The 12,500-nt window shown below is 36.3% G+C and overlaps 1 protein-coding gene across 2 annotated transcripts in view; it reads right to left on the bottom strand.

Moving 5' to 3' along the window:
• Positions 1-3,375: 3,375 nt before the first annotated feature.
• bicc1a (BicC family RNA binding protein 1a) overlaps positions 3,376-12,500 on the bottom strand; it is a 58,870-nt gene continuing 49,745 nt past the window's right edge. For both annotated transcript variants that reach the window (XM_046856051.1, XM_046856049.1), the window contains exons 16-21: positions 12,331-12,370; positions 11,992-12,140; positions 10,423-10,591; positions 9,423-9,586; positions 8,981-9,080; positions 3,376-7,180 (exon numbers count right to left, since the gene is read on the bottom strand). In XM_046856051.1, coding sequence (XP_046712007.1) covers positions 7,050-7,180; positions 8,981-9,080; positions 9,423-9,586; positions 10,423-10,591; positions 11,992-12,140; positions 12,331-12,370 — 753 coding nt within the window. In that variant the 3' untranslated portion in view covers positions 3,376-7,049. The remainder of the gene's footprint in view (positions 7,181-8,980; positions 9,081-9,422; positions 9,587-10,422; positions 10,592-11,991; positions 12,141-12,330; positions 12,371-12,500) is intronic.

A 12,500-nucleotide genomic window follows, 5' to 3' on the forward strand; every position in this document is an offset into this window, starting at 1 on the left:
GGAAAGGCAAATGTATAAAGGCCTGACCTTTCCTTACAAAGTCCAGCTTTTCTGGAAAAGTCTGTCTTGTAAAGGTTCTAGTAAGTGTATCTGCGACTAAATCAATTTGATCTTTTCGGTCATTCGTTGTGGAATGTAAAAACAGCTATCAAATCCACACAAACATTCGGGCTTGTGCAGTTTGCTGCAGATGCAGTTTGCAAGCTCTGACTGGTGCACTGATCATCCAGTCAAAGGAAATGAAAATACAAACATGATTGGATGCCTTTAAGAGGGCTTTAGAGTGGCCAGTAAAAAAAAAAAAAGTCTGATTGAATAAAAACTCCAACATTAACTTACACTATAAAGTCCAATCAATGAAGGCAGAAACTCACAATACAGATATCTTCTGAAGTCCAGGCCTTGGCTGCTAAGAGCTGTTTTAATGGCAAAAGAGGGAACTACACAATATCAGGCAGATGGTTTTATTTAATGGCTGATCAGAGTATATGCAAGTGTTCCTTTTCGAAACACAAAGTTAGAAGCAAACATTTGTGCAGAATAATATTTATATGCTGTAACATTAAACTTACTCATCACTGCAACTAGGAGACCCAGACCTGTTCCAGCATGACAATGTCTCTGTGCACATCGAGCTCCATGAAGATATGGTGTGTGAAAGTGCAGTGAAAAAACTTGAGTGTCCTCAACAGATCCCTGACCTGCTCAACTCTATAAAAGACCTAGAGGAGGAACTGGAACACTGACTGCACCCCAACCCTCCTCGTAACCTGATCTCACTAATGCTCTCATTAAATAAATGAAGAAAAATGCCCACAGTCACACCACAAAATCTCTAGTGGAAAGCCTTTTCGAAGAACTTGGGCTGATTATAACAGCAAACCTGAAATGAGATGTTTCAAGAACCCATATGGTTATGTTGATCAGGTGTCTACATGCATTTGGATATACATATAATTTAGTTGCTTTTAGTGTCATTATAATTCTGGTATTTTCCCCTTTTTGTGTCAGTCATTGAAATATGCTACAAACCAGATTCCTTTAGACTCTCCCTCACACACACACACACACACACACACACACACACACACACACACACACACACACACACACACACACACTTCACCCTCCTCCCTGTGTTACCGCTGACGTCACCTCCACTGGCACTCGTGTCCTTATTTGGTGTGGGAGCGGCACAAGACACATCACAACTCAGCACTGCTTCCTGCTGAAACCGGAAACATGGAAGAAACACAGGACAAAACCTGATTCAACACACAGACACACACACATACATAATTACAGCATATTACAATAATAATTAAAATTTTTTTTACTGATATTGTACTTTAAAATTGAAAATTTTTCAGGCCACGCCTAAATAAGATTATTTAATTTCCCAATTATAATACAACATATAAAATATATAGGCAAAAATTATGTCGCATGCACATCCTATTTAAATCAAATAACACATTTAATGTTCTAATTATAGTATAAATAAATTTTTGTGTAAATATCTATTACAGTAAAACCCTATTGTACGAGCAACTAAAGATACGAGGGACCTTGCTCGCAAAATTTGACCCTATTTTGCAAATTTCGAAGGCACGAGCAAACCCACGCTGCCGGTTTACCGCTTTCAGGCCGAGGGTAGCATCAGTTGCTTAGTTGATCTCGTGTCGCTCGGTCGCTCTCGTTGTTCAGTGAAGCAAAAACGTAACTTTTTTTTAGCGTTATATTTTTATTTCACTAGAAATCTTAAAAAATGTCTCCCAAGAAAAGCAGTGATGGTGCTGGGAAAACGAAAGTAAATAGAATTACCATTGAAACCAAGAAGGAAATAGTCAAAAAGTACGAGCGTGGTGTACACACTCGCAATCAACCACTAACCACTATTTAACTAAGTGTTAAATTATGTTTACATTATGGTAAATCGCTTGTACATTAATTCTTATGGGGAATATTGGTTCCAACGTACGAGCAAATGGACCTACGAGCAATTTTCACGAACGAATTATGCTGGTCCAACAGGGTTTTACTGTATTAGTGTTTATAACAAACCAAATATTGTAATTATCCCAATTAACTGTATACAATATGCACATAATGTACAGAGAAATACTGTTGGCTTTATTATGTATACTAGAATACTAGAATACAAGACATTTTAAATAAATGTATAAATAAATAAATAAATGTGATCTAAATTTAGTTGAATTTATTATGATACAATTTGTTGCATACAATACAGTATGCAATACAAACATTTATTCTATTGTTATTCCTTATTTAATATAAGGATTTAGACTGATTTTATTTAATTTTTTAATAAAAAAAAATTTTTTGGGCCAAAAAAAACAAAAAAACAACAGCAATAAAACAGAAAACATCAAGCAATAAAAACAAACAAACAAACAAAAAAAAAAAACAACTTACCAGCATTTACGTATTCCTCTTTCAACTTCCACGGTCACGATTTTATTAAAACTACAGGTCACATAAGTCGATGAATTATTGTTCTGATACATTATATATACACACAGTGTCTCAAAAGTTTAAAACACCTAGTCGTTTATTGTTTTTGAGAGACGTGTATGTTCCTTTTCTCTATATGCAACAAACTATTTAACAGTATGAAGATTTACTGTGTCCAAATATATAAATTAACTTATACGTACATGTTCAACATTATTACAGTTTTTACACTCTAGGCATCCGGACAGTTTGTTTTCCCAAACATTCAGCAGAAATACTTTGCCATGCCTTTTAAAAAACTTGCCAAAGGTGTTCTTCACTATGTGGAGTTTTCTTTCTGACATTGTGATGCAGTTCATCCCAGAGCAGTTCAATAGGATTTAGGTGCAGTGACTGGGAAAGCCATTCCATGATAGATATCACTCCAGACGACTGTTTGCTCTCTAAATAACGCTTACAGAGCTTGGATGTTCGCTTCGGCCCATTGACTTGATGTGTGGTGTAGTTTGTTCCAATGAGGCACAGTCCAGATCGAATTGCATGGTGTTGAAGTATGGAATGGTGGCCATGTTGGTTCAGTATTTCTTTCACTTGGAAATAAGTCTCCAACTTTCCCTGCGCCAAAACAACCCCCCCACCATTAAGCTTCCACCCCCAATTCTGATTGTGTGGGTGGACAGTCTGCTAACATCTTTATTGTCCTCATTCTTACTTCAATTCTTCAGTTAGAGCTGGAATTTGTCAAATTTGGATTGTCCAAAAAACTTTCTTCTATTCATTCACTGTCCAATTCTTGTGTTTTTTGTCTTTTATGTTTGTTACATATAAACTGAAAAAACATGCATGTGTTTTAGGGTCTCTGGACCCCTGTGATAAATATTCAATTATTCAGTTTGCTTGCATATGTTTATTTTTATTCTTGTAACCAAAACTCAATTGAACTGCTTTTCAACATTAGGAATATTACAGTTTTTGTCTCAGGACATGTCTTTGGTTTGATTCTAGCAAATACTGAAAAAATGTATGTCTTTGGACCACCTCAAAAAACAACCATGAACAAACAAACAAACAAATTAAACATGTACTCCATCAATGATAACACTTTGCATTGGAAAAAAAGACGAGAGGAATGTTACAGAGTCTGAGCGTTCCTTAAAACATCCCCAGCGCAGCAGATACAACCTTCACTTTGAGAGAAAAAGAAAATGATAACAGAATCAATGTTCCTTCATATAATACATTCGAAATGTACCTGAAACCATCAGTGACAATTTCGCAAAACCAACTCGCCCCCAGCTCACAGGATTCAATAAATCACATCTGTTTACATAAAGCACTTCCTGTAAATGATGACTGCTTCCTGTATATCAGAGTTCAGCAGTTTGTAACTCGTACACACACATCTGAACATTTAATACGAAACCAATAACAATATAAGCTTAAAAATACTGAAAAAAAAAATACATGAGCAAAACTTTGCGTACCTCATGTGCAACATCTGTAAAGTTTAAACACCGTTATACAATCAGAACTGTCACAGAAATAAGCTAGCATATACAGTTATAAAGTGGCTTCTGAATGCATTTATGGACAACGTTAAAGAATCTCACAGAGGGAAAAGATGTACAGGGGTATAATCCTGAGGGCTATAAGGCTTTAACACCCTCCATTCTTTTGTAAAAAAATAATAATAATAAAGAAAAACAATAAAATACACAACACAAAGAACATCTTATAAAAATAGTGACATATAATCGAAGTAAAAAAAAAAAAAAAAGAATTGATGGATTAAAAAAATAATAAAAAATAATGGATGACCAGCCATAAACATTAATACAAAAAAAAGAAATAAATCCCCTTATCAATTTACTAATTAATCGATCAATGAATTAATTAATCAGCTGCAAATACAGAATACATTTCACCAGCATGTACTATTCTAAATAACTTTCCTGCTTTATTTCCTGGCTGCATTCATAAATGATTCTGTTTGAATTTTGACTCTAATTAGGACCTGAATGTATTAAAAAACATGCTTTTTAAAATGATTTATGTATTTGGATCGAATCTGAAACCAATGGAAATCTGTGCACGGTCTAATTACCAAACAGATGTGGCATGTTTGGGGTCAGTCTCGTACTGTAGCTCTGGTGCACCTTAATAAAGAACATTTTTAACGCTGCTAATAATTATTATCTATAATATAATATCTATAATAGATCGTATTAATGATTAATATATATTTTTTTACAAATGATTACAGGGTGATTTGTGGTTTATGACACAGTACGACGTCCTGTAATCTATAAAAGTCCTCACATAGCCAAATGCATCAATGCTTCAGGAAATCAGCCATCTTGAGAGTCCCGGGAAGCCCCCTTTTCTTATTAGAGTTTGGTGATAATTCATGTGCTACAACAGGAAGATTCAGCTTTGTTCAATTTCACATGTCACTGTTAACTGTACACATTGCTCCACAAGGGTTCTGGGACTTTATGAAGATGTTCTTGAAGTGATTAATACCACAAGGGTTTGGATCCTTGATCTTCACATGTAACCACTAGGAGGTCCAGAAAACAACTTCACTGTACACAATTACCAATTTTCCACAATGATCCTGGAATATCTTAGAACCTTTGTGGAAATTAGTAAAAATCGAAAGGCTCTCATAATAGATGTCCCAAAAGAACTTTGGAATTGTTATATTTTGTTTACTGTGAAGATCAAAATCCTGATAGATTTTGATCTAGAAGGTTTTTCTGATCCTTAATCTCTGACATTCAAAAGTGTTCTGGATTTTTTTCCTGAAATTACAAGTATTCTGGATTTTTTCGCCCCAGAACTTTGCTTAAAAGAATGTGTTTAATTATTCTGTCATTTCTTGAATCTTTACTGTAAACAGTTTACCAGAATGGTTCTTTTATAGATCATATCTTTTATTGAAGTTCTAAAACCCCTGGTGGAAGCATTATATACTGATTACAGTGAAGATTAAAGCCCTGGTGGACTGGGATTTATACCACAAGGGTTCAATCTTGGATCTTCCCAAATTTCAACAATGTTCTACTCCAGAACAGCTTGGCTGTACACGGATAAATCTCAAAAATGATTTATGAATGTTTTAGAACCTTGGAGATATGGAAGGTTTTTAGCTTTTTTCTGGGCTTCTGGAACTACTACTAAACTCTACACGATAAACACATGTTCCTATCATTCTCATTATTTCCAGAACTTTGCTTGAAAGAATGTGTTTATTACCATCATTTCATTGATCTCCACTGTAACAGATTCCCAAAAGTGTTCTGGAAACTTCCAAAGAATTTGGGAACTCTTTTATGAAAGATCTAAAACCTCAGTGGAATCATTATATACTGATTACAGAGAAGATCAAAATCCTGGTGGATTGATTTATACCAAAAGGGGCTCCACACGATTTTTCCATGTTTCCAGGAGTTTCAGAACATCTTTACTGTATACAGATACATTTCCACAATGGTTTGGAATGTTTAACACTAGCTGTTCATAACGTTTTTTTTTTATTTATTTACTTATCGTTCGGTTTTGTAGGCTGATCCTGAAATAGGGTCTGTAATGAAATTTGGATTCCAAGAGGTTTTTTTGAAATGCACAGGTGCAGGATTTTTGGTCCCTGAGTTTATTTCAAAGATTAATTTTGCCGGCCAAATACTAAACTTCGGATTGATGAATGTGTCCCACAAAATAAACCATTACAATATTATGGAACGAGGAAAAAAATATTATTATTTTTATATATCTTTATATTTATCTTTATATTTTTTTTGGAAAATCTGAACGCATATTACTGGAAAGAATATTATCCACAAATGAATGCAAACAAAAATAATGTAAACTAATGCTTATTAACGAAAAGTATATTTTATATATATATATATATATATATATATATATATATATATATATATATATATATATAAAATTGAAAACAAAAAGCAAAACTAAATATACACTGGAGTAAGTGCAGCCTGCTAACAATGAGTAACACCAATATGAGCGATCAACAAGGCCTTAAGCATGAACTGTGAACTTTGTAAATGCTTTGGCACTTGGACACACGCACACTCACGCACACACAAATACACACGCACACGTAAAAGCTATCTTAAAGTGCTTAATACTGATACTTCAATGTGCCACAGGAGGCAAGAGTACCAAATTTAATGTGACTCTACCTGTGCCTGTTTCTTTTTCTTTGAAACTAGTACCGTTTCAGTTAATAAGACTGCACAAGTCTATGATTTTACACAATTTTAACTCTGAACAACAAAGCAGCAGCCAATCTCCTCTCTATCTCCAATAATCCACAACCTGAGGATAGACAAGTTTTTTTTTTTTTGTTATTTTGGTAATATTGGCTAACAAGTGGACCTTTCTGGCCCTTATGGCTTTCCACATTATCCAGCCTGATGGAATGGCATGAAAAGAGTTGCTCTACATGATAAAAATCCCCACATTAGAAAGCGAAAGGAGTGTAGTTAATGTAAAGGTTATGTTAACTTGTACTCCAGAGGTATCAGTAGATTATTTTTCGATCACCAGCGCCCACTCACGCTGGCCATGTCGGCGTTGAAGTGACGCGCCAGACGACTGTTCGCTCCGCCCTCCAGGAAGGATGGGCGGATGTTCGAAGACTCAAAAAGCTCCCGTCGGCTTTTATTTAGCTCTGTACCAAAAGAAGAAAAGAAAAAAAAAAAAAATCACAAGGTCTTTAAACAGTACGCAATGACTCAACAAGGGTTCTGGAACCTTTCGAAGAAGTCCTGGCATTACTACTGAAAACATTATTTACTGCTTACTGTGAAGATCAAAGTCCAGAATGTGTTTAATTCCACAATGCTTTTGATCTTAAAAGGTTCTATCACAAAGTTCTACAACGGGTTCTTGAACTACTTTTCACTGTACACAATAAATCTTCAATCCATGTATTCAGAATTTTTTTTATAGAAATTCCAGAATTTTTGTGAAAAGACAAAATAATTGACAGAATGTGTTTGAATGCCTTTGATATTCACTGGAAATAAGTTTGCAAAAGATTTGGGAACCTTCTGATGACTCTCAGGAATCTTTCATTGAAGTTCCAGAATCTCTCTTTTGAAAAATTGTTCAATGTTTGCAGGTCAAAAGATCAAAGCTTATATGATTGTATGTGTTTCATTTCACCAGGCATTTGACACTAAACAATGTTTCCACAAATGTTCACTATCAATCTCAAGAATTTTCAGATAATGAAATGCGTTCATCAAGGCACAGGGCTTTGATTTTCAATCCAAATCTTCAGATGCTTGGAATAATGGGTTTAGCTCAGTTAAAAGTTTGATCTTCACTTTCACACACAGTAAAGAGCTTCCAAGTTTCCACAGGTTCCATCATTTCCTCTAGAAAGTTCTCAAAAGACTCCAGAACCCTCGATTGGTGAATTGTAAACAATGTTATCACAAGAGTTTAAAAGTTTCTTGAGATAAATCTGGAACCCTTGTGGAACCCAATGCGAAGATCAAAGTTTTAATGAAAAGACACACTTCCATGAAACAATTTCCTTAATTTTCCTCCAAAGGTTCCAGAATCATCATGCAATCTCTTCATATAATCGAAGTTACCACTTTGATAACTGTCTGGTTCGGCTCAGGTACAAAGTCAAACATCAGAAGACTACAGAGAATGGTTTATCAAAGGATTACTGGTGCTCCCCTGCCCACTCCTCAAGAACTGTATACATTCAGAGTAAAGAAAAGGGCTCAGAACAGCAAGTCACATGAAAAGTTTCTTTTTTTCATTTAACTGCTCTCCCCATTGTGAAATAAAAATAAAAATATGTGCAATACCACTTTTTATTTATTATTTTTGTATTTGTTTGTATTGATTTATTTATATTAAACAACGTACAATACATTGTTTAATGCGTTTTTATCCTTTTTTTTGTATCATCATTTTTTTTTGCATTTATTTTTATTTTATTTCTCTTTTATAAAAATGTGCAACTGGAAGTTTCTGTCACCAAATCAATTGCCTTGTAAGTATAAACATACTTGGCACTCAAGCCCAAGGTGTTCTGGAAACTTTGGAGGAAGTTCAGGTGCTCTGCTTGTTGAAAACCACACAGTTCCTATTAAAAAATGTGCCCTGATCATGTTAAAGGTAGTGGTAGCTCAGTGGTTAAGATATTGGACTTCTGATTAGAAGGTTGTGAGTTTAAATCCCAGTACCACTAAGCTGCCACTGCTAAGCAAACCCCCTAACACTCAACTGCCCAGTTGTATGAATGAGATGATTGTAAGTTGCTCTGGATAAAGGAAGTCTTCCACATGTTATAAATGTTAATGTTAGATATTCAGCGAAGCTTTTCAGAAAATAATGACAGTTTATAACAGTTCCATTTAGTGTGTTAAATACAACAAAAAAAAAATTAATGGAACTATCACACAGGAACTTTACATATAAATAGGATTCCTTATGGAGTTCTCACCTGAGATAGCCAGCAGCATTTTCCTACGTGCTCCAAACGTTGCGATTCCCAGTTCCTTCAAATCTGGATCTGTTAGTGTGACAAACGTCTGCAGATCAATCTAACACACACACACACACACACACACACACACACACACACACACACACACACAGTTAACCGTCATTTATACACAATCAAAAAGGTTTTTTTTTAACTTGGTGGGCTGGACATACACACTCTCACCCCTGTCAATCAAAGAGAAACTAGCCAATCCAGACTCTCTGAGAGTTTATTTATGTCAAAGAGTACAGGGAAATTCTAAAAAAGCATGAGAAGGAGCCTAATAAGATGCAAAGATTGGTAGGGGAAAGCTGGCAGGTGGTTTAGAAGTGGCCAAGACCAAATTGGAAAAAAGGACAGGAAAACAAAACAGAAATCAGTAATCTGTTTTAACGCTCACCTCCTGCTGCTGGAACACATCAGTGTATTTGCCCAGTCCCAGGGTGCTGAAGAGCTCAGGCAGGTCTGTACCTTTGAGAGAAGAGCTCAGAGACGATGCTGTATTGCCACCCATAAATGAGATACACTCCATGTAGTTACTACTGCTCAGGTACTGATCCATGGCTAAGTTATAAAAAAAAAAAAAAAAAAAATCATCAATTTAAACACATACCGTAATTTCTATACTATAAAGCGCACCCATATATAAGCAAATATTTTTATTTTTAACATAAATAAGTCACACCTGTCTATAAGCCGCATGTCTACACTAATGTACTTTACACAGGCTTTAACGAAAGACACGTTACACACGGTGAAACGGGTGAAATATGTTGCGCTTCCTTTAGGAGCAGAGCGGTATTTTGGGAACAGCCTGCCACAGCATTTTTCCAGTATTACTGCGTGTGTTCAAGATGAGGATTATGTCCTTATTATTTTCTGATGCTCATTTCTAAGTTTCTTTGACTAAACCGTAACGCTGTTGCCAAGAAAAATAAAAAGAGTTTTGGAAACCTGTCTGTGCTTATATGATTTCTGTTCTGGAGTTAGCGAGCTCTCCTTAACCCAGACTCAACCCATTACAACGGCTTGTATCTAAACAGAAGCCTACCAAGAAAGTCATTGTTCACTGTCTTCCCCTTCCTTTCACAACTATTTCTCTTGGGAGTTTATCTTTTGGCATCGTTGTTTTGGCCGATGCCGTGCAGCTCAGAACACAGGTGAGGTGCGTTTTTTTGTTCCGTTCGGAAATTTCATTGGTCTAATTTTATTGGGTTCAGTTTTTTGGCTTGAAGTTTGTGAAACCGAGAAAAACCCAGGAAAAATTCATAAATTAGCCGCTTCTTGCTGATGATGTACCATGTTACGGAAACAAACAATTTTATCATTACGAATCAACTCATTAATAAATGAGTATAAATATGTTTGTATATAGTTCAACACACACTGCTGGCTCTCACCGCTCCGGCTCTTGCTCCTCTCTGGAGCACCGATGGCGGAGGAGAACGCGTGGGTTGCTGCTCCATTGCCGTTAATAACGCGATTCCCGTTTCTTGTGTGCCAACTCTCAGGATTGTTGTTACCTGGAGTCTCCCTGGTGCCTTTGCAAGACAGAGAAGTGCCCTGACACTGACATACACACACACACACACACACACACACACACACACACACACACACACACAAGTGTAAGAAAAGACATCAGTACAATTGCAGTTATTATTTTGAGAATAATTTTTTTTTTTATCAGACCTAATGAGAGTATATGAGTGAAGTGATTAAATATTTCTTTATTCCAGACCTGACTGTTTCATCCTGACACCCTACCTATGGACAGGGGGCGGAGCTAGGGGGCAGAGTCATATTTGAGAAATAATTTTTGGTCTTTTAAAAAAACACTGTTAATTGCTTTTTTGAAGGACGAAAATAATTTCTCAAATATTGATGTAATGGAACCTCGATCATGTCTATTCGGTAATGTTTGGACGGCGAAACTCTCACCACACTCACCGGTAATCACTGATTTTCGAATTTGAGCTTCCAATGGAAACCACTCACTAAAGTTAAAGATGGTTCCACATGAACAGTCTAAAGAGTTGCATTGTGCATTTTTGAAAAATTGTGATTCATTGGTTTAAAAAAGTGTGCTTCAGATACAAGTTGGCATTTTTATCCCAATGCATCGTTTTTAACATTTTTGCATCAGAAAAAACCATTTATTTATATGGTGAGAGAAATTTAAGGTTATAAATGATGTACTACAACTTATAACTAAATAACATCTGCAACTAAATAACATCTGGAGATAATTCTGCGAGAAGAGTGATTGAGAATTGTGGGAAAAAATAGTCAGCGTGGTGTTATGATGGTGTAGGGAGAGATGTCAGTGTCCTTATTGCAGTGGTGATATTTCCATTGACAAAACATTGCCAAGAACCCACAAATGAAATCGGATCGCACTGCATTCGAGATGTGAATCGGATCGGTCTCAAATATGGAGATACACATCCCTATTTGCTACGATTGATTAGGACTACAATCACCATTAATAACCAATAATGAACAGTTGAAAGCTTAACAATGATGGAACTATAATGAATGAACCTTCGTGTTGAGGATGAGGATGAGTTCCCTTTTGAGTCTGGTTCCTCTCAAGGTTTCTTCCTCATACCATCTCAGGAAGTTTTTCAATGCCACACTTGCCACTGGCTCAATTATTATGGATAGACCTACAGTCTAATTTATACATTTTAAATGTATATTCCTATATAAGGGCCTTGCTCAGGGGCCCAGCAGTAGCAGCTTGGTAGTGTTGGGATTTGAACCCATGACCTTTCGGTCAGAAGTCAACTTGGAACTGAACTGATAGTAACCGGTATTTTAGAGAATAAAGCTTACACTTCCTCTGTGGTGACAATTATGATTTTTTTTTACGTATGCAGGATTCATTCTGCATAGATCTTGTGCGTTAATATGTGTGTGTGTGTGTGTGTGTGTGTGTGTGTGTGTGTGTGTGTGTGTGTGAATACCGTGGTATTGCCTGAGGGTTTGTAGGCTGTATGGCTGGGTCTGCGGAGCTGCTTGATGCTCTCTGCAGGCATGGACTTGGAAAAGCCGAGCCCGCTCCATGTGTTCGTCGGGGTCCGAACCTCAGTCACCACTGGCTTTTTTAGCATGGCTGAAACAAGCACACACACACACACACACAAAGAGAAATTAAAGCAAGTGCATTATTGTAGTTGATGCAATCAAATGAAAAAGACAACACTAGTTGTGTGTGTGAGTGTGTGTGTGTGTGTTTGTGTGTGTGAGTGTGTGTTTGTGTGTGTGCGCTGACATATTAAATGACTGGTTGATTTGTGACTGACCTTTAGTAGCGAGTAGCTTCTTCTTTTCATAGTCATATGCCTAAAAGAGAGTACACACACACACACACACACACACACACACACACACACACACGTCAACACAATTGTAGCTGTGTATTAGGTGTGTTTATTAAGGGAGACATTTATATGTGAGCAGTGTGTGTGTGTGT

Source organism: Silurus meridionalis, chromosome 8, assembly GCF_014805685.1.
Source record: "Silurus meridionalis isolate SWU-2019-XX chromosome 8, ASM1480568v1, whole genome shotgun sequence".
Lineage (NCBI taxonomy): Eukaryota > Metazoa > Chordata > Actinopteri > Siluriformes > Siluridae > Silurus > Silurus meridionalis.